Source organism: Balaenoptera acutorostrata, chromosome 13 (genome assembly GCF_949987535.1).
Source record: "Balaenoptera acutorostrata chromosome 13, mBalAcu1.1, whole genome shotgun sequence".
Lineage (NCBI taxonomy): Eukaryota > Metazoa > Chordata > Mammalia > Artiodactyla > Balaenopteridae > Balaenoptera > Balaenoptera acutorostrata.
In genome coordinates this window covers 27,482,631-27,504,260 of record NC_080076.1, presented here as the reverse complement: position 1 = coordinate 27,504,260, position 21,630 = coordinate 27,482,631, and the positions used below count along the sequence as shown (strand labels likewise).

The 21,630-nt window shown below is 44.4% G+C and overlaps 2 protein-coding genes across 12 annotated transcripts in view; one reads left to right on the top strand and one right to left on the bottom strand.

The window, feature by feature from the left end:
- The window catches only part of KATNAL2 (katanin catalytic subunit A1 like 2), a 109,096-nt gene extending 90,761 nt beyond the window's left edge, over window positions 1-18,335 (top strand). For 7 of the 9 annotated variants that reach the window (XM_057526143.1, XM_057526140.1, XM_028162611.2 and 4 more), the window contains 4 exons: window positions 4,580-4,742; window positions 5,561-5,663; window positions 6,177-6,519; window positions 16,234-18,335. In XM_057526143.1, coding sequence (XP_057382126.1) covers window positions 4,580-4,742; window positions 5,561-5,663; window positions 6,177-6,316 — 406 coding nt within the window. In that variant the 3' untranslated portion in view covers window positions 6,317-6,519; window positions 16,234-18,335. Of the gene's footprint in view, window positions 1-4,579; window positions 4,743-5,560; window positions 5,664-6,176; window positions 6,577-16,233 lie in introns of those variants that run through there. The other 2 variants (XM_057526136.1, XM_057526145.1) reach the window with 2 other exon arrangements.
- The window catches only part of HDHD2 (haloacid dehalogenase like hydrolase domain containing 2), a 44,791-nt gene continuing 31,281 nt past the window's right edge, over window positions 8,121-21,630 (bottom strand). For all 3 annotated transcript variants that reach the window (XM_057526146.1, XM_057526147.1, XM_057526148.1), the window contains exons 5-7: window positions 20,368-20,584; window positions 18,247-18,310; window positions 8,121-13,800 (exon numbers count right to left, since the gene is read on the bottom strand). In XM_057526146.1, coding sequence (XP_057382129.1) covers window positions 13,697-13,800; window positions 18,247-18,310; window positions 20,368-20,584 — 385 coding nt within the window. In that variant the 3' untranslated portion in view covers window positions 8,121-13,696. The remainder of the gene's footprint in view (window positions 13,801-18,246; window positions 18,311-20,367; window positions 20,585-21,630) is intronic.

Here is a 21,630-nt window from a genome sequence, read left to right as displayed (position 1 = left end):
TAAATTTGGAATGATCATTATCCCAGGAACAACACAGTTTAACAGGGGAGACAGGCCAAGGGCTGAGGAAGGGCCCGGAAGATTTGGCGCGGGAAGCCCAGGTGCTCAGGTGCAAGGCCTCCTGGCCCATGCAAGCTGTCTAGGTGACCAGTGGGCGCTGCCACCTTGTATATAGCAGTGGGCACCGGTCCAGTGGCCAGGCTGTGAGGTCTGTGAGCCCTCACTGTGTCACAGTCACTCTTGCTGGTTGCTTTTGACCTTCGAGGTGATGGAAGTACCAGATGACCAAGATAAAGGAGATGTGAGAACAGAATAACTTGGGTGTAAAAATCAAAATGTAGCAGCTAAAGGGAGTGTTTTCTGGTTGCTGCAGGTTAAATTTTTTCACATAAATATATTGGCATAAAGAATGATTCCTGGGTACATTCCATTTGTCCTTTGTTTCCTCCCTTGTATGATTATATTATTATTGATGTCATTAAAAGTGCATTAATCAGGCTTGGCTGTCAGAGAGTTGCACTTATTTTGTGCCCACAAGCAGTTTTGAGGTAAATCTCTTGCTTTAGGGCATTAGCTGATCAATACAATCATCTATAGTGAGGGATTGTTTTCCCACCTCCCTCTGCCTGCCTGCATTTTCCTAGGGCATTCGGGGATCTGGTCTTCCTTTCAATAAGAAGTCCCCCTGGCTGGGATGAAGAGACCAGAGGTGCTCCCACCAAAGAGCCTTCCTTCTGCAACCCCTGCCCTTTCAGGAGGGGCAGCTGGTCCAAGGAAAGGCCTTGGGGGAAATAGGGCAACTGCTCATCAACCCAGCACTGCCATTTCCCCAGCTTATTCTCTCTTCCTTCCTAGTTTTAGCTTCAGGTTCCCAAGTCTTATTTTACTGTTAAAGTTTACAGGACCAACATTCCTGCAGTCCAAGGCCCAAACCTCCCAGTTATTGCCTATTATTTACATTGAAGTAGGGAGTTTGTCATATTCATTTCTGTGTATCGGAGACTCAGCAGTGACAGTACACTTGGCGGGTGGGCAATGTTGCTGGACCGAATTCCTAAATGTGAGTCTAATGGTTTCTCTTCTCTGTATCTCCCTGACCCCCCCTCCTTTTGTCCCCCCTCACTCACCTCCTCCTGCCACTAATCGAGGCCCAGCTCTCTGCTAACTGTCTAAAACAGCTCTGAATTTACTCAGACATATCAGGTATTCAGTCAAGTTTATCTTCTTGGAGGCATATCTTCCAGAGCCTTCTCACCTTCTCCAAAATGAGCGGATTGTCCTCTGCACCCTAGGCGCCCCCTCACCCCCTACGTCATCCTGGAGGTTTCCTTCTCTCTCTATGTCAGACCCTCCGTTTCTTGGAGCCCATGTGGCCCTTTGGTTTGGTTTCTCTCTCCCTTTGGTCCTCCAGTACTTTCCCGATAAAGGGTACATGGGAGGTAATATTTTTTAGGCTCTACATATTGAAAATGTCTTTATTCTATCCTCCCACTTAATTGATGGTTTGATCAAGATACAGATTTCTACACTGGAAATTATTTTTCCTGGACTTCCCTGGTGGCGCAGTGCTTAAGAATACACCTGCCAGTGCAGGGGACACGGGTTCGATCCCTGGTCCAGGAAGATCCCACGTGCTGCGGAGCAACTAAGCCCGTGCGCCACAACTACTGAGCCTGCGCTCTAGAGCCCACGAGCCACAACTACTGAAGCCCGCGTGCCCTAGAGCCTGCGTGCTGCAACTACTGAGCCCACGTGCCACAACTGCTGAAGCCCGCGTGGTCAGAGCCTGTGCTTTGCAACAAGAGAAGCCACTGCAATGAGAAGCCTGTGCACCGCAATGAAGAGTAGCCCCTGCTCGCCGCAACTAGAGAAAGCCCACACGCAGCAACAAAGACCCAACGCAGCCAAAAATAAAAATAAATAAAATAGTTTTAAAAAAATTATTTTTCCTCAGAGTTTTGAAGGCATTGCTCTACTTCTTTTAATATCTCACATTGATGATGAGAAATCTTATTCTGCATTCATTGGATGCAACCTGTTTTTCCTCTCTGGAAGCTTTTATGATCCTCTGTTCGTTATCAGGGTTCTGAGATTTCACCGTGATGTGACTTGGGGTCTCCCTGCTGTTACTGTGCTAGTATCAGGCCAGTTACTGAGGCACAGTCTCCAGAGTCTCACTGTTTGGGTTCAAGTCCAGGGCCGCCATTCACTAGCTTTGACCTCAGGCAAGCTACTCGACCTCTATGCCTCAGTTTCCTCATCTTAAACGAAGGTATTACCTACCTCATAGGTAGGTTCTGAGAATTAATTAATATCTGGAAAATGCTTGAAACAGTACCTGCCACCTGGTGAGTGCTATTTAAGCACTAGCTTTTATTAATATTTCAAACGTAAAAAATAATTTCCTAGAGCTCTGCAAAGTTCCCTTGACCCTGTGTCTGGAATATAAATGTTGGCCCTGAGAGGGGGTGTGGTTGTGCAGGTGGCTGTCTCTGATGAGATGAATTTCAACAGGGTGAAGCTGATAAAGAACAAAGCAAATGCAAAAAAGAAATAGGTAATTGTTATTGCCGGGAAAGCAGCCCTGGAGTGGATTCTCAGCTCAGGACGGGAGGAATAATAGGTAAAGAAAAGACACAATCTTTTAAGAAACCTGGTCGCTCCAGTTTAGGATTCAGATATGCTCCCTGGAAGGGTATTTTCATGTTTTCAATTTAAAAGGAAATATCATGACATAGATTCAGAGTAAGAAAAAAGGGAGGGTGCTTTGGAAATTCTCGGTGTCTTTATGAGTGAGAAAATCTGGTGGTGATGTTTTCACTGTTACTCTTTATTATCGGCTAAGCCAGACCAACACACAGGAATTTCCTAATTTCTGTGCTAGAAAATCAGAGAGATATTTCCCTCCCGTCTAGGAGCTTGAAATTTTAACATAAAAAGAGTTCGCAAACTCACACTCAAAAATGATCTGTTTTTAATAGGAAGGGTAACTCAAGGTAACCAAAGAGCCCCAGTTAATGAGGGAAAGCTCTACTTTACCTAATAATTCTAAATAATCATTTGGAATGGAAAAAAGTTTTAAATCACCATTTTGCACCACTCTCATGAAACAGTTGATTCAAAGATCATCAACAGATGCTAAAACCACTAGTTGAAAGGAATGGGGAAAGGGGTATTCACATGGTGCCAAAGTACTGTATGTAGAATATTTACTCCTTACAAGAGATGCTTGAGAGACCGTGCAGTGAAGAGAGCTGTGGTCACCAGATGATCTCAGTAAGTAAACATCACATCACTAAGCAGTGAGACACACCAACATTGGATTCCAATGTAATGAATGCGAAAACATATTATCTATGAAATATACTCGCCAAAAATGTTTATCCTGATTCTGATTAAGCTTTGAGGTCTAACTTCCGTCTTGGAGGACAGGGGATACAGGAACCAGTTACATGATACCATGAGGAAAACATCAGATGAATCCAGAATGTGGGACCTTGTACAGCTAGCCTTACCTATTCAAAAAGGGGCCAAGGCAAGGAGACTGCTTTGGATTACAAGAGATTTAAGAGACATAATCATATGTAGTGCATAATCCTTGATTGAATGTTGGTTGGGAAAACTGTAAGAGATATTTTGGGGGTGATTGGAGAGATTTTAATATGGAATGGGCATTAGACATATTATTCAATCTGTGTTAATTCTGTTAGTGTCATAATGGTATTCTAGTTATATAAGGAAATGTCCCTTTTTTGGGAAATGCATACTGAAGCATTTGGGGGTGGGGGTTTCATGATGTAATTTATATTGAAATAATTTAACAAGAATAGATAAATATATATGAAGCAGATACGGCAAAATGTTAACTGTTGTTGAATCAAGATGGTAGGTATGTGGATATTTGTTGTTTTATTCTACTTTTCTATTTGCTTGAAATTTTTATATTAAGAAATATAAGGAAATGGCCTGCAGATGCAAAATTGCATAAACCTGGCCTGATAGTGTTTTGGGAGGCCAGGAATGAGTGTTTCAAAGGGCCACATTTGCACTGGGTGCCCAGGAAGGAGCATTTGCACTTTACTTCACCAGAGCAATGGGGTGAGATAGTCATTCAGTCCAGAATATATGAGAGTTTTGGAAGAATTAGCGTACTTCCCAGAGTGCCCAAGTTATGTCAGGAATAGTGTACTCATTGGCAGGATCAGGTTGAATAATTGATGTTACAACTGCAGTGGGAATGCTCGTTTGGTTGTTGTTAGCTGGATTTATTCCCCCTCAAATTAAGTCACCTAAAATTACCTCCTTCACATGAGGTATTTGGGGGATGTATTTTTTTCTTTCTCTTTTTCTTCCTTCTTTCCTTCCTTCCTCCCTCCCTATCTCTTTCTTTTTTTCTTCTTTTTAACCATTTGTTTCTCCCAAACAACATGAAGTAATGGTCCTATCCACTCAGACATAGATGTAGAGTAACAGTTAAGATGCAGGATTGGTTCCTGCTAAATTTGTTCTTCAAATATAGTTGTTGCTTAAGAAGTGAGTTACTGCCCCAACCAGTTCCTTTGTTTTGGACGTGACTCAGGGAGCTAGACTATGCCATGTTGCGGCGCCTGGAGAAGAGGATTCTGGTGGACCTCCCGAGCCAGGAGGCCAGGCAGGCCATGATCCACCACTGGCTGCCCCCCGTGAGCAGGGGCAGCGCCCTGGAGCTGCGCGCGGAGCTGGAGTACAGCCTGCTGAGCCGGGTGAGCTGCCTGGGGAGGCGCCTCGGCCGAGGGGCCGCCCCGTGACCGTCTTCTCAGCAGGGTCTTCTCAGCTGTTCGGAGCCTTGAGTCACTTAGAAAAGATCCAAGCTGCCCCAACAATGCAACAGGCCTCTCCTTCATGAAAGACCGAGCTCTTTGTCCCTCGGAAACATTCAAGCAGAGAGAGAGATGTGATAAAGTGGAAATAGCATAGGGTTTAGACTGAGGACCTACGGTCAGATTCTGGCCCTGCCCCTTATTAGCTGTGTGCCATCAAGGAAGTCACTTCCTCTCTGGGCCTCAGCTGCTTTATCTGTGAAATGGGTAACAGGCCACAGAGGATTACTGTGATGATTAAATGCAAGTCTTTCACAAAAGGAAAAGCATGTTACCCCCATGCCCACTGGTGTCATTGCCTCCTTGAGGACACCTGAATGTGATGTTCTCTGAGGTTCCTTAAAGGCAGGTTATAATCCTATTTACAAGAACAAAAGTGTCTACCAAATTTTGCCATCCTTGAATTTGGGCACAAGGGCCCCAGTAGGCTGGCTTGGGTGGGCCAGTCGTCACCAGCATCTCACCACCTACGTTTGGGTGGTGTTAGGAAGTTGTTTGTTGCCCAGATCCTTAGGTTATCCAAACACGTTAGCAGCCTCTCTCCCCCTAAACACTATTTATCTGGGAATCTTTATATAGTGTCCATGGGTGACAGATACAGAATCCAAACAGGGGCTCTGACACCCCGTCCTGCCTGTAAGAATGTAACCACCACCAGCATTCTGCCTGCTGCCTAATGGCTGGGTTTGCGGCTGTTTCAGGAGATGGAGGGCTACTCGGGCTCGGACATCAAGCTAGTCTGCAGGGAAGCAGCCATGCGGCCTGTGAGGAAGATCTTCAACGCCCTTGAAACTCAGCAGTCAGGTATGGTGAGGATGACAGCCAAGGTGCTCTGGGAGAGAAATTTGTTTTTAAAAATGGGGCTTTCACCAGCAGGTGGCGCCTTGCCCCTGCTCTTTGTGGCTTGTTACACTGGCACTCGTTCTTTGGTCAAAAATCCTCCTTCAGCACCCAACTCCTTCCTCCTCTGCTGTTCTGTTTCGGATCAACTTTGCCCCCAGATGATAAACTCCTTAGGGCTCGGGCTTTTACTTCCCTGGCACACTATGTTGGGCTGGATCCATTTGTGGCACTATATAAATATTAAATAATACTTTATAATGATACATTTAAGTCACATTTTGTGTATGGGCTTCAGGGGCTGAGTTGCACATTAAAGACTTTTTTCCCCAGCCCTCTTTAGTCTTGCCTGTTGCTGCATTAACCATTAAGAATGCTGCATTATGCATTGTCTTGAAAGAAGGTCTATCAGTGTTTCAAGAGCATTGATCACCATTAGGTAGATTGTTGTGCTGTTCCTCTTGTGTTTTTATCTAGAGAGCAGCAGTTTACCTGGGATCCAGCTGGATACAGTGACCACTGCTGACTTTTTGGATGTGCTAGCCCACACCAAGCCTTCAGCAAAAAATCTGGCTCAGAGATACTCAGCCTGGCAAAGCGAGTTCGAGTCTGTGTGAAATCACATTTACCCTGACTTGGCCACAAAGACAACTACAGAGGCCTCCTCGTTAATTAGTGTAAGTGGAAGAAGAACATTATGCTTGGAATAGAAAACAGAAAATTATTCTTGAAGACTGGATTAATTTGGACAACTGTACCATTTTGGAAATATATATTTTCATGGTCGATGTCAGCAAAATATTGAAGATTCCAATTACAGGTATGTGTGCTATGAGGTCTTGCAACGGAGACTTTCCTCACAATGAGATCCCATAAAATTTAGATGAATAATTCCTTGTAGTGTTCCTCATTTGTGAACTGGCATTTTCATTTTGAAAAAGACGTGGTACGGAAAGTTGTGTTGGGATGCACAGGGTGGTTCTGAGTTGGGGAGCCAATCAGAAGCTAAGCTTGACAGACCATCTGACAGCTGACAGTTCAAGGGTGGATAAGGGTGGGAGCAAGGAAAAGAAACAGCGTCTGCTTCTCTTGACAATATTCTGAATCTCATCTGCTCTCCCTGATTCTGACTCCAGTCAGTTGTATCAGCAGAGCAAACCCCTACCAGACTAGCCCCACTCAGGAATATCACTGGCCCATCTCTGGAGATGAGCTAATAGCAGTGGTAACAAGCACCCCACTATCACTACCTACCAGTAGCAGTGTTTTGAGTTCTGGCCCCTAATAACATCTTCACATCTCACATCCTGTGTGTTCTGCCCTTCTCTTTCCATTGCCACAGCTCCTGATTGGATCCAAAACTTAGGATGGGGTATCTGAGCTTCTAGAACAGTCTTCCCTGCTCTTAGGCTCTACCATGTCTCCTTATGGGGTTGGAAACAGCTAGAAACATCTCATTCAGAAACCCACAATCTGAGGCATCTACTTTCAACTCCTGGTAAATTCTGAAGGCTTCCACTAAGTAATGCCACCCCTTCCCCCGCTTTTCCTGTGGTCACCTGTTGTCTCCCTTGCCTTGTTTTCTTCATCCCTGCAAGGCCGACTCCTCCAGAGAAGAAAACACTTCCAGGAAAAGGGACATTTTGGCTAAATAGTCCAAAGTATTTCACCCTTTTAAACAAAAACATTTTGGGGTTTTGATTATTTTGAATAGAATATTCTCAAATGCCTCTTAAAATATCATTTTATGGAAAATGTAGTCAAATTGAATGAGTTTAAAAGAAACAAAAAGACATTTCATCTTAGTCGAAGCTCAGCTGAAACTTCTTCATGGTCACTAGGTAGTACCCTGTGAGCACTGCTGATATGCAGACATGGAGGTCTCTAATCTCAATGGCCTAGACTGCTGTGCTGTTCAATCTCCAACATCTGCCGTCTGTGCTTTTGGGTTATTTTGTCAGGCTGTCAGCTGACATTTCTTATAGCTGTTAGTCCATTTGCTTGTGGCCTTTGCCACCCTTTCTGATTTCATAAAATCTCAAGTGGATGGAACCTCAATTATAGCTAATTTGCTGTGGTTGGAAAGCAGGCAAGTGTGCACTATACGTGTACTTAAGAATGAACAGGCAGAGGGGCAGACGAGGACTCCCGTGGACAGCATGCTTTGTGACGATAGGGTTGGGCCCTTTTAGCTTACTGCCCCGGAGTTCCTGATTCCGTTCAGGTAAGTGTGGTTTGGCCATCCCTCCCAGCACATACCGGTAACCTTCCACTTCCAAAACCCACCTCCACATCCTCCCTCCATTCCTTTTAAGAATCTCCAAGTTCATCTTTGTAACACTTCCACCTACATTCCATCACATAGTCCGTCCTTCTCTCCTCATTCCTTGGAAAGTCTGTCTACAAATGATCACGCACATATGTTTTTAGGTCATGCCTTTATTTTGGTGGCTTATCAGTATTATACATTATCTAATGACTTCCTGCTTTGGATGAAATGAAATATAGCCTTTTCATCCCCTTGCCCCATCCCTACCACACACACATCTTTCCCTAATCATCCCCAAACAGTTTTACTACAGTTTTAGGTTAACTCAATAATCAATATTTTTATGATATTGTTCACCGTACATTGTTTACTGAAGAGCCAACTAGTGGATTAGGATTACATTTCCTTTCTTGTTGAGTTTTGTCTTTCTTGGAATTAATAACTGCCTCGTTTTTTTCATTTGCTTAATTTTCTAAGTATTTAATTTTTGGGGCAACATTTTCATATCTGTCAGATACCCATCAATATTGTCTTCTAAATGGCCAAACATATCAGATTAACTTTCAACTCCATTCCCACGCTCTCTGGTCCCGGTTGTAAGGGGAAGGGGACCAGACAATGGCTGCAGAACAAGCAGAGATTTACCTAATTCCGTTTTCAGCCCTGCCTCTCAGCCTGGCCCACCACTGTGTCCAGTGTCTCCAAGGCCTGAACGTTCATAGTTCCACTTCTCCAGAGCGTAAACGCCCCACTCTCCTGCCTGGCTGGGGGTGCGTTATCTGGCTGCTCAGGGTGGGGAGGGTTTCTGGAGCTCCAGCCACTTTCCCAGCTTTGAACCAATTCCTTGCTTCTCAACCTTGCCTCACACCTCACGACCTCTCTACCCAGTGTCTGCAAGCCTTGAGTCTTCGAGGTGATGTTCTACAGGATGAATTTTGGTTTTTTTCTTTGCGTTGATTTTAGTTGTCAACACTCCATCATCCTCTTTCCATCTCCCGAATTACTGAACCCTGTCATCCACTGCTGTCTCCTCTACCATTCGCTTGTGGGTTGTCCTTGTTGGTTTATAACATCTTTATTCCTTTCCTCTTCTTTTAGTGGGGCTTTGAGAGAGATCAACTAATACATGACTAATCTACTGTTTAGAGTCTCTGGTTATTTTTTTAAAAGTAGACTAAAAGTATATCTAAGTTTATAGGGATATAGGAGATTGGCCTGTTAGTTGGTGGTGGAAATTTGAACTTAATTCCACATGTGGTATTTTCTTCTAAAGCAGAGGTCATAACTCAAATGCTATAGGAACTTGGAACATAGTTACACATGGGTAAAGGAAGACAAGGAAGAGGTGGGGGACTGTGGCGAACTGGAGAGGTCAGAACTATCCAAAGATAGCTCAATTTCCCAACTAGAAGATACGTATCTAGGAGTTGGAGCTACATTCTGCTGTCTTCCTTAGTGATTTACTCCCAGGGGCATTTAAAAATATTTGGGGGACTTCCCTGGTGGCGCAGTGGTTAAGAATCCGCCTGCCAAAGCGGGGGACACGGGTTCAAGCCCTGGTCCGGGAAGATCCCACATGCCGCGGAGCAACTAAGCCCGTGCGCCACAACTGCTGAGCCCGTGCGCCACAGCTACTGAAGCCCGTGTGTCTAGAGTCCGTGCTCTGCGACAAGAGGAGCCACTGCAATGAGAAGCCCGTGCACCAAAACGAAGAGTAACCCCCGCTCGCCGCAACTAGAGAAAGCCCGCACACAGCAACGAAGACCCAACACAGCCAAAAATAAATACATAAATAATTTAAAATAAATAAAATAAATAAATATTTGGTTTTCTCAGGCACATCAGCCAGTGAAACAAACAGGCATTGAGATGTGTATGACATTAAACACAGGAAAAAGATATCAAAATCTGTTTCATTTTAACAGATGCGGTTTGAATTATGATAAACGATTTCTGGTGCTCTGGCACCTCGCCTCTCAAGGCCAGCAGCATGCTTTGGGTAGTAGGTCTTGATGGCTGGTGTAACACAAAGTCAGCAAAGGCCCTGTGCATTTACGCCGGGAAAGGCTTTTGTGACTTATGTCAAAGAAACTCAATAATGCAAACATGGCTCTACGCAGACAACTGCTAACAGGACGAAAGTACTCTGCTGCCCAAGGCAAGTGTTTTAATGAAATAGATTAGTGCAGTTTCAAAAATTCTTTATTATAGGTGCCCAAGGACTTCAGTTTCATCCTACATGAACCACCATTGATCCAAAACCAACTGAACATAATCAGTGCAGGTGTGTTTTGACTTTCCTGTCCAACTCGCTCCTGTCATTTTTCAGTGTGGGGTTAAGAGTGAGATGACGACACTTGTCACTCCAGGGCAGTTTCTGATATCCACAACAGCAGGTGTTTGATGGAACCGTCACTAGGGAGGTGGGCCAGCCCCCTTCTCCTTTCCAGGCATTACAATCCGCTCTGACAGGGGTATAAAATGGTGGGTAGGTAGAGCCACTGCAGAACTAGCTGATTCTGGACGTGTGAGAGTTAAGTGGGTGCAACAACCTTGTCTCCCCACCTGACTGGTCCTTCACCCTCCTCCTCACCCAGCTCACAGCAGATGCTCAATAACCACCTCCTGACAATGGGCATTCTCTAATGCCCTTTCAAGTCCTAAGATGTCACTTGGTCCCTTTTCTGGGGCCAGGACAGGATTATAGTAAAGCTGGTACAAACACTATCCTTGGGGTCAGTACCACAAGACAGCCCCTGAAATGTAATGGCTGGAAAATAAAGTCCTTTACGTACTTCGGTTATTAAATCTCCTCCATGAAGCCCGAGGCAAACCAACCAGCTGAGCTGGGAATGTTTACAGTAACCTCGACCTAAACCAAGATTTCTATTTATCCTCACGAACTTCACACCGTGGACAGGTCAGTTAGAAAGTCCTATATAATGTTTATTAAGTAAATAAAATAGCCAACTAAGATTTTAATGGCCTAGAGGGCCAAGTGAGAATGGAGGAAAGTAGAGCAGCCGTTTCTCTTGGCTGGCTCGTTACACGCAGCTGGGTTACCCCCTCCTGCCACTCACCCATCAGTGATGTCTACTGCTTGGCTTTAGCTCTAACCTGTCTCCAGAGCATCAGAGCCATCATTTAAGTGCCTAACAGGCCTCGCCTACGGGCAGCAAGTCTAAAATGAAACATTTTCTCCTCCCTACCCACAGCTGTACCCTCTAGCATTCAATTCCTATAATATTTACAGCTAATTTTGAGTTGTCTGGTGACGGCCTGAGTGCCCATCTGTGTTGTAGCACAGACAGAGTCCTGTCTGGTGGGGAGAAGAGACGTTCGAAGACCTAAGTATAATCTAACAACTGCTCCACGGCACGAAGGAGGGAACACTTCATCCATCCTGCAGTCAGGACCACGTCACAGACGAGGGAGACACGGAGTCTACACACTGCCTTGGGTATTCTCCTTAGCTCCTCACCTAGTAAGGGCCCTCCAGGCAAAATCCTTCCCTTAAATGTTTATTTCCTAGCAGGTACTTTGCACACAGCAGCTAGGAAACCCTTGATGACGCTTGGGCCAAGGAATCACTGACCCAGGTGCCGGGGAACAGGCCACTGGTGAACACGCCCAGCAGCCCCTCTTGCCTGCACGCTGGGCTTTTCTGTGTGACTCCGGCCTGAAGGAATTTAAATGTAGTAGAATGTCTCTTTATTAAATTCTCAGGAAGACTTTCCCCACTGAACTGACTGTAGAGATGAATTCTACCAACCTTTTCCAGATTGTTAAATGCAGATACTCCTGCTACATCTGTGTCATCATCGCAAACAGGCAACACCTAACATTCGTCCGACTCTATTTAAAGTCCTTGATATACGGGTTGTGCATTTAACCCTCACAACAAGCCTACGTGGTGGGCACTATGGGTATCTCCACTTTACAGAGAAGGGAAAGGAGGCAGGAGTGGCTAGGGAAGTTGCCCAAGGTCACCGAAGGGAAGTGCTGGCCAGGCTCCCTGCTCTGTGCCCCCAGTCACTGCACTCCTCCTTCTGATCGGGGGTGGTGCCCTAGCACATCTGTCTTTTGCACTCTAGGATCGTAAGGACTAAGTTGGGGCATCTGCAAAAACAAGAAAAGTGTTCACCAAACTACCAGAAGGAGAGGGAGCGGCCATTTATTTAGCTTTGCTCCCTCCCATCCAAGACCAAGCTGATCTCTAAACAAGCATCAAAACCCGAAGCTCATTAACACTGCTGTGTGCTTCAATAAGGTGAGCACCATGATAATGGACAATTACAAGCTAATAATCCAGTGCCCAAGAGCCCAGTAAAACAATTGCAAAGGCCCAGGATCATCACAGTATGCAAATGCACTAGGAAAATCATTACCTATTTAGTCCCCTTCATTTTGGTGGGTTTAACATGAGAAGAAGAATCCATGCTGCAAGATGAGATTTCATTTTACAGCCGTAGTAACCAAGTACATAAAAGCTTGAATCTGTCCCAATAGCTCCTGAAAGATTTTTCCCATAGTGTCAGAGGCAAAAATAATGAAATCTTGCAAATGTACAGTTAACAGGACCCGGGTGGACACTAACCTCAAAAATGCATGGTCTGTAAGCATCAAAGTCTTGATGTTAGTCTCTGCACTGTTCCTGTTAATAACAATGTCTAATTAAAACATCTGTAAAATACTGATAGTTTTAATTTTACATAAAATTTCCAAAACAACTGTTACACAGTATAATAGGTATCTGCAATGAATAGGTTATTAATGGAAATATTTTAAATTAAAATCAGGTTCTAAATTTAAATTACTCATCTCTGGCTAACGAAGAGAAAAAGAAGTCACCCGTGCTGGAAATAATACAGTAGCTAATCTAGTTTTCAACATCTGTTAAAGCAAATTCACTCCTTCACTTGGGCTAAAGGACACTTTATTTTGTTTCTTCTGTCCTGTACCCCACTTGGCACTTCTGATGGATTTCACAGTTGAACTCAGTATTAAAACTACAGCCTAATGCACTCTTCAGTGCAGTACTTTATAACTTAAAAAACACCATTCAACTTTATTCAGAGTCTGAACCCCTCCAATTTACCAGGGAGGAGACAGCAGAGAACAAGCTCCCTGCAGCAGACTCTTCCCCAGCGCCGCTAACCTGATGACTATTTTAAAAGGAATGGCACAAAATCTCAGCTTTCCCTTTCTTTGGATCTCATCTTTTTTTTTTATTTTTTTATTTTTTGGCTGCGGTGGGTCTTCCTTGCTGCACGCAGGCTCTCTCTAATTGCAGCGAGCAAAGGCTACTCTTAGATGCAGTGCACAGGCCTCTTATTGCAGTGGCCCCCCTTGTTGGGGAGCACGGGCTCTAGGTGTGTGGGCTTCAGTAGTTGTGGCGCACGGGCCTAGCCACTCCACAGCACGTGGGATCTTCCCAGACCAGGGATCGAACCTGTGTCCCCTGCACTGGCAGGCAGATTCCCAACCACTGTGCCACCAGGGAAGTCCCAGATCTCATCTTCTTTTACGAAATAAAAGGGATTAGCCAGGCTTGGTGTCTGGCTACAATTCAATACCTTTCTTTCTAATTATTGCCCAATAAAAGAGGGTTAAATGGTGACCAAGGCTGAGTGGTCTCTGTCTGTCCATGCTGGCATTAAGCTGTTGAGGGATTCTTGCCAGACAATGAAAAGCTGCGTTTCAGGTTGCTTTTGATTCACATAATGGTTCACAGTAGATGCTGCAGAATGTGGTCCACGGCATGAGGGAAGCTGTCACAAGTTAAGTAAGGAGCTGGATTAATTTTTTCTTCGTCTGCTGCTCGGTATTTCCCTGAAATGAAAGTAAAGCCAGTGAACAAAGGCTACTGGTAGAACACCAGATTAATCACACCCCATGAGCACCTGGGACACCAGAGACCACCCTTACAATGAGAGAATCAAGGTCTCCACAGCTCCCAAGGCACCTTTTATCCAGGCTTCAGGAATGCCATGAGGCAATTCAAAGCAAGGTCATATTCAGCATTTCCCAGGCCCTCTGGTCTTTCACGATGGACAGTCACTGGGACTGGGTCACCTGAGGGCTAAGGGTGCCTTCGAATCTCCTCAGCTGGTGAAATCATTTTCTTCCCCCAGCAGCCCTACAGATAGGGATGGTGATTAAATCAGTGCTTTTAAATGAAAGCCCAGACCCCACAGGGCAGAGGCCTTGTCAGCTCCAGAGGGTGACTGGAAACAGCATGAGCTGCTGCCAAACAGGAGCCCTGCGAGCAGGCAAATGAGGGCGCCCGGGGGTGGGAGGGAAGGAGAGATGGGTGCTCACGGTGCTCACAGGCGGGCCGGCAGCACAGGCTGCCCGGTAGGGCACCGAAGGGTGGGCCTGCTGCCCAACTCTCCCTGGACTCCGCAGTTCAAGACCCACAGCTGAACAGCACAGCACGGTCACAGACTCTTACACATGTACATCAGACCATGCATGGCCCCTGTTTAAACACCCTTAATGTGTTCCAATGCCCTTCAGAAAGAAGCCCGTATCTCTGTTGTTGCCCACCAGGCCCCTCAGTCACCCGGCCCAGGACCCCTCACCTCAGCACGTGCCACTCTCACCAGCTGCAGTGCTGTGCTGGGCACACCTGCCGCTCCCTCTGCCTGGGACATTCTTCTCAACTGACAACCTCCTTCAGGCTTCGGGTCGGTCCCACCTTCCCATCCAAGTGAGATCCCCTCCCTGTTATTCTCTCTCTCTCGGTACCCTGTTCTTTGTCTCCACAGTATTTATAACAATTTGTAATTATATATTTATTTGTTTAATGTGTGTCTCACATCTAAGACTATAAGTTCTCTAAGAGCAGGGACTATGTCTGTTTTGTTCCCCAAGGTATTCCCAGAACCTGACATAATGACTAGCACGTGGTGAGCATTCCACAGCATTTTAGGAAGGAAGAAAGGAAAGAAGGAAGCAAGGAAGGAAGGGAGGGAGGGAGGAACACTGTTTTAGACGAGGCTTTGGGGGAACGAGGCTGACTGCCCTGTAGTCTCAGTGCTGCCTCTGCACTTGCCCTTTCTCCTCACTCCCTCATCCCCTTTTCTGTGATCTCTGCTATTTATTCTTCTGCATTTTTCAGTATTCTCTGTCTAAATCTGGGTTCCCCAACAATAGACCCACCACTTTCTACAATCCCTTCTGTTTTCTACAACTACTCTTTAAGAGGCTTTGTTCAGCAAACACCAAGCCTGAAAACCCACCTTCGCCAACTTGACAATGTGGTGGTGAAGATGCTTCCTGTCCTGTCTTGCTGACGGTGAATTCCTACAGGAAAGGAGCCAGCATCTAACGTACAAAGCTAACTTACCTTAGCGTCCTCAAGGCACCTGTCCACAGTATGGTCCACACAGCAAACTCTACTGCTAGTTTTTCCTCAAGCTTAAATCCCGTTGAGTATAAACTCCTTTGCAAGGTTTCTGCTTGTTCTCACAGGTAAGTTAATGACTAACTTTTGCTATACCACCCACTTCTTGGAACCAGTGGTCTAAAGGCAAATGTGTGAAAGTCAGGTTTCTTAGCCATAAGCTTCCAGAATGCTTCTGTTTAGTCTGGCTCTGCAAGTGGGGTTTCTACAAAGTACAAATTGACACAGTGGCTCATGAATGTGTGATAGTTCTAGCAACGTGCATTTTGTCTGGCATATGGCAGATGCTCAATAACGTTGGCTGAGTGAATGAAGCAGGCCACCATCACTCAGGCCTGACTCAGTGTGGCAGTCTATACTTTCCTGGACGAATAAATGGTGAATGGAGGGAGAATGCAGGAAGCCATGTTGACAACAGTGGACAAAGGGTGATCCCATCTTTTCTAGGTGGTTGTTTTACATGCTAAACAGAAATAGATTCTGGTTATGGCTAGTCAAAAGTCTTTATTAACAAATCGTGGAGCAAATGTATATTGAGCATCTATCATGTGTTACTGAGAAACAAAACTGCTCAAGACTATCACCGAATAATTTAAAATCTCTCTGGTAATTTTCAAACACTGGGAAACCCAGCAATTGTTCACTGCACTGAGTTCAAATTTATGAGTGGAGCCGGCTGCTCTGTACGCTTTCAGAACAGTGGGCTTACTTAGGACTTCTTTCTGACCAAAGATGAACAGTACAAATGGGCCTGTTTTCATGAGCTGTACTTAGCTACGTTTCTAAGTTAGACATTTTAGATTTGATTGTGTGGAGCTGCTGGCTTCTCTAAGACTAACTGGATGCCTCTGTGACAGGCTGACCACAACCAACTGCCAGTCAGAAAAGAAGGCAGAAGGCTTCCCTGGTGGCGCAGTGGTTGAGAGTCTGCCTGCCGTTGTGGGGGACGCGGGTTCGAGCCCTGGTCTGGGAAGATCCCACATGCCGCGGAGCGGCTGGGCCCGTGAGCCGCAATTACTGAGCCTGCGCGTCTGGAGCCTGTGCTCCGCAACAAGAGAGGCCGCGATGGTGAGAGGCCCGCGCACCGCGATGAGGAGTGGCCCCCGCTTGCCACAACTAGAGAAAGCCCTCGCACAGAAACGAAGACCCAACACAGCCATAAATAAATAAATAAATTAAAAAAAGAAAAGAAGGCAGAGCCAATGGAGACCAGCTAGGGGAGGTGGGCCTACAAGACCCTGGCATAGGACCAGTTTTCATACTTGGTGTAAATCCTTAGTTATGTGACCTAAAGAAAGGAAATGTTCATGGGAACAATACCCGAGAGGAAAATAGTTATCTGAGGGTTTCCTCAATGACCAGATCATAAAATGATGAGGAATGACAAGAGTCTGAAAATTCAGATACAGGGGAGGATGAGGAGTGTGGCTGTTTTTCCTGACTCCCTGATATATCCTCTTTTTTGCTTCCATCAAAGGGCATGTTTCTGGGAAGACGGTGATCATTTTGAATTAGAAATGTGAAAAAACAATACTGTTAATTCTAGAGTGACTGGAGTCACTATCTGCAAGGCTCCAATGGTTCACTCCAGACGCCCAGCATGACAAAACTGTTCCCATTCTTTGTTCACACAGGGCCTGGAAAATACTTCTTATTCAATTGTAGCAACATCTATGTTTTCTTGTTCCTCTTTTTAAATTCAAAATAGCTTTTATGCAACCACATTTTCTTGAACATCACAGTCATGAGTAAATATACTCTTTCTAAAAAATTTCCCAGTGGCAGCTCGTCGGTGACTTAGTGTTTAAATCTTCCCTTTTCTGAACAGCCTGTATGAAGCCAGGCATATGAACTCACAGAGCCATCTACGGAACCACTTAATTGCTATTTAACTGGTAACAGCCCAATGACAATTCTCGGACCAGACTCCTGGCTGTTATCCTCAAACACGTGCTATTAGTTTTAAGCTCAGCAGGTGCCAGCTGGGGGCAGGTGCAGGGGAGACCTTTTAATTTTATCTGGAAAGGCTCATCAAGTTCCGAGTGCAACAGCACACAAGCCCACACACAGCTCCCATTGACTATTCTTTCCGTACCTTGAAAGGACTTTATTAATCACACTCCACAGTGTAATACGCATATACTGTGAGAGCTAGAAGGGACCAGTCCAGCCCCATCATCCGTAAATGGCCCAAAGAGGTGAAGGGCCTTGCCCAGAGTCTCACAGTCAGTGTAGAGCTGAGACCAAGACCCAGGACACCAAACTGTTCCACTGTTGCCATGATACCGTATTAGCTGAGTCTCCCCTATTAGGTTCTTTCCCTTTCCTTAAATTTATTTGAGGGATCACACCCGGTTTACCTAATTTTGGTACAGGAAATTGTTACTAAAACAGTAAGTGAAAAGACAAAAGTTTTTTGTGTGTTTTTAAAAAAAATGTAAACATTAACACAAAGTATCACATCACTTAGCTAGCCAGTTGCTAAAAGATCAACATCATCTTATAGCTGGTGCAAAAAGAAAACATATTTTTACAGAGCCCCACATCAATGGTCTTTTGGTCAACTTTGGTGATTTGTATATCCAGAAAATCATACAAATGCTAATGGTCAATTGTGTATTGTTATCTCTGTGTAACTGTTAAAATACCTCTGAACTCTGATCTGATCTTCCTAGCTTTGCACAGCACGGGCCCTTTCACATTGTCTTTTTTCCCTGCAATCCTAAGCCCATTTTATTTTTGCTTTGTGGCAGAAAGAGAATTAAAGTGCCCAGTGGGCTTTGCCATTTCTTCAAAGACTGTTCTTTAAGCAGTTGTGTATTCTACCATTCTGTTTTAGAGAAACAGAGTATTATACTGAAGATACATACCAGTTTTGACTAAGATGCCCAGCATGCCGACATTCTGAGCCCCACCAACATCATCCCTGCAATCCTAGAAAAGCATAACGAAGCATTTAGTCCAGGGTCATCCGTGAGCTTGCCAACAAAACTGACCAATTGATTTGATTTATTAGGCTAGGATGGCCAACTGTAATCCCATGTTTTTTTCCTTAAAATGAAAGAGAAGCAGGTGTAAAAAAGGATAAACCCACATCTGAGGGAGCATACCATTGGAAAAGGGAAGCATAATAGAGGTAGAGGTAAAAAACAGAGTAGTAATCCTAGTAACCAAACATAAGAAGCACAGTTACAGTGCTTCATGTTTTGCCACATGTACATCGATTTCCTTTTAAAACAGATCATGGAAAAAAAGTATTCTATCATTTGGCAGCTTTTAAGGTAAATGATCCAACTGCAGGACAGTGAATGAACTAGGTTCAGAAGACAGCTCTTGTGCTGTCCATGTAACATATTATCCTTACTTTCCATCCAATCGTCCCTAACAGGGGGAATCAAATCAGATCAGTTTACTTAAACAGATTCTGAGACTGTCTGATATTCACTTCACACTTAGGAATAACAGATCAGTTTCAAAGGGAAGCTTTTGTTTTCCAATTCTTACTCAAGATTGGGGTGAATATACTTGGCTAATTGTGATGACAAATGCAAAGTAATAAAAATCCAAGAACTGGAAGAAACATCATCAATAAAATCAGTCCTACCATCTCATGTGTATAAGCAGGATTCATTCAGATCACACCCAAAGAAAAGTTTTTTCCTTAAAAATCATTCATATTATTCAACAACAGCCCTTGGAAATGAGTCTTAAAATGTCAAAATCTTCATTCAAGGTCTAACTTAAAACCTTTTTTGTGCATCTAAACTTGCCTTGTTGAAGCAGGGGAGATGGGGGAAAGGGACAGAAGGAAGGGAGGTGGGAAAAAGTGAACAAGGAAAGGGAGGGAAAAACTTCCACTCTCTTGAATAACAACCCTCCGTGCAGCTGAACACTGCTATTGCGTGCCCTTCCCACCTTCCATCCTGTCCCAATGCCAGCATCTCCAGGGACAAAGAATTCTGAAGTCTCCAGACTAAGATAACCACTTTCTCGAATACACATTTGCCTAGGAAAGTCAGCTAAAGGCCTGCCAAGAGGAAAAAGTGTTACTGAAAAGATGGTTTTTCAAAACAGTATTGAGTCCAGCGATGATCCTATTGGGTTTCAGGTGCAAGGATATAGGAGCGGAAGAGGGAATCGGGGGACTGTGATCCATGTGCACCAGCACAAGATAGCAAGGGGTCTACAGTTCGTTCTGGAGGGAGTCCAGGGCCTCGAGTTCCACTTCCAGCTGTGCCACTCATTAGCTATGGGAATTCCGGCATGGAGGTTTGCCTCTCTGGGCTTCAGTTTCTCAGGCTATAAAATGAGGAGGTTTGGACCAGACAATCTCAATGGTCCCTTCTGGCCTAATGCGTTATTATTTAAAATTGAAATATAATCCTTGCCACCTACTTCCACAAGGCAGTGTGCTTTCTAGCACTTTTCTCCTCATGGCACACATAGAAAATAATGTGTTCCCAGTACACTGGGGTAAACTGACAAGGTACTCACAGCCAGAGGTCACTGGGTAGAGCCCCCGATTGTCCAGGTTCAGCCCTGCCACTCCTAGGCCTGAGGCAATCGATATCTTTAGCTATTTGTGGCACACTGACTGGGAAGTTCTTCCATAAAGCATATACTAGCAAAAAAATCAATAACGGGAGAATTCTTTGCGTATAGGTGTTCTTTGCATTAAGGAATAGTCAAAAAAGTCTAAATCTATGTAGAAGTTTTCTTCAAAAAGACATATAAAGCATTTAATTGCCTTGCAGTTGATGGTCTTTTGAATTGTATATATCTCATCACACTATGAAGAACGTCAGAAATAATATTTCAGTTCTTTAGAATACCAGTAAACAACTACTGGAAAGCCTGTTTTATGGGTAGCCTCTTATTACCATCTGATATCATCAGTAAGAGCCTGCTTGTGTTTCAAAGCAGTGCTTCGAAGTTGGTTCCTCCCAGCATGACAGGTAAGCCCAGGGCATTTCCTGGGCTCTTCTACTTACATCTCCAATCATGATGGCCTCCTCAGGTTCACAGCCAGTGCTCCGCAATGCCTCCAAAAAGAACGTTTTCTCTGGTTTCCCCACGACTGTGGCTTTGGTATCGGCGGCATGCTCTAAAGCAGTCACAAACGGTCCAGGCCCCAGGGCTAAGCCGTCCTGCCTCTTGTAATACCTGGCTTTGTGGACTGCTATCAGAGGCGCCCCATCCAGGAGCAACCTAGAGACAGAGAAAATGGAAATTGGCTAAAAGCAAGGTTTTTATGACTGGAAAAGAATGTCAGACTTACAAAGTGGTTTTATTCACACTCACAGAAACAAATAGTTTCTTATTAACTTTTAATGACTTGCTGTCTTCTAATGAATTCGCTAGGAACTGCTGAGAATTACACTCAGATACACTAAAGAAAGGTGATAGATTATTAAATTTGGGATTGCTTCAACCTTTTACCTTTAGTGGTTTCAGACATATTACCCAAATCACCACGGAAAGAGAATTAAGGGAAGTAAAGCTAAATAAGACACTTGAGGGAAGAAGCTTAACTTAATGAGACAAGTTGTTTCAACCTCCCTAATGGAAGCAGCAGGCTCCTGAGCCTTTTACAATACGACTCAACTGATGCTGCAGTGACATGTTCAGCTAATTCCTAAAATACCTGGCTTCCTCTTTCCTCTGCTCCAAAATATGATTCCTTCGAATTCAGAAATTTCATAGAGCATTTTACAAATACTTTCTGCTTGTATCTTTCCCTCTTCGTTTTACCTTTTGACTGCTTTGGACTTTACTTGGCAAATCAGGCTGTCTTCCCTGAAGGACACAGCAGTAATAAGGCTTAAGGGTGAGCCTATACTGTCAAGTCCCTTCCGTCTTCCTGATGTAGGACAAATACTCTCATATTAACCGAAAGGGCATAAAGAGTTTTCTCGTTAGAGAACTAAACTCTACATATAGTCAAGGATCCTCATTACTGACTCAGGCAAAACATAACAAATCTAAGAAACCCCACCAACCTCCATCCAAAAAAATCTGCCAACCATCCCAACAGGGCAGCCTATAAGTCACACAGCACAGAGAGTCACACACATATTATCATCTAACCGAATGCAGGACATGATATTCTTCTTAAACTGCTTTTAACCAATGTAATAAATGATCTCAGCTTAATTTACTTTAAGTCATCTACTTAGTTAAATATTTAGTATGTCCATCGAGGAAGAATTCATCACATCTTACCCTTCACAATTATGAGTAATTAAGCGCTCAAC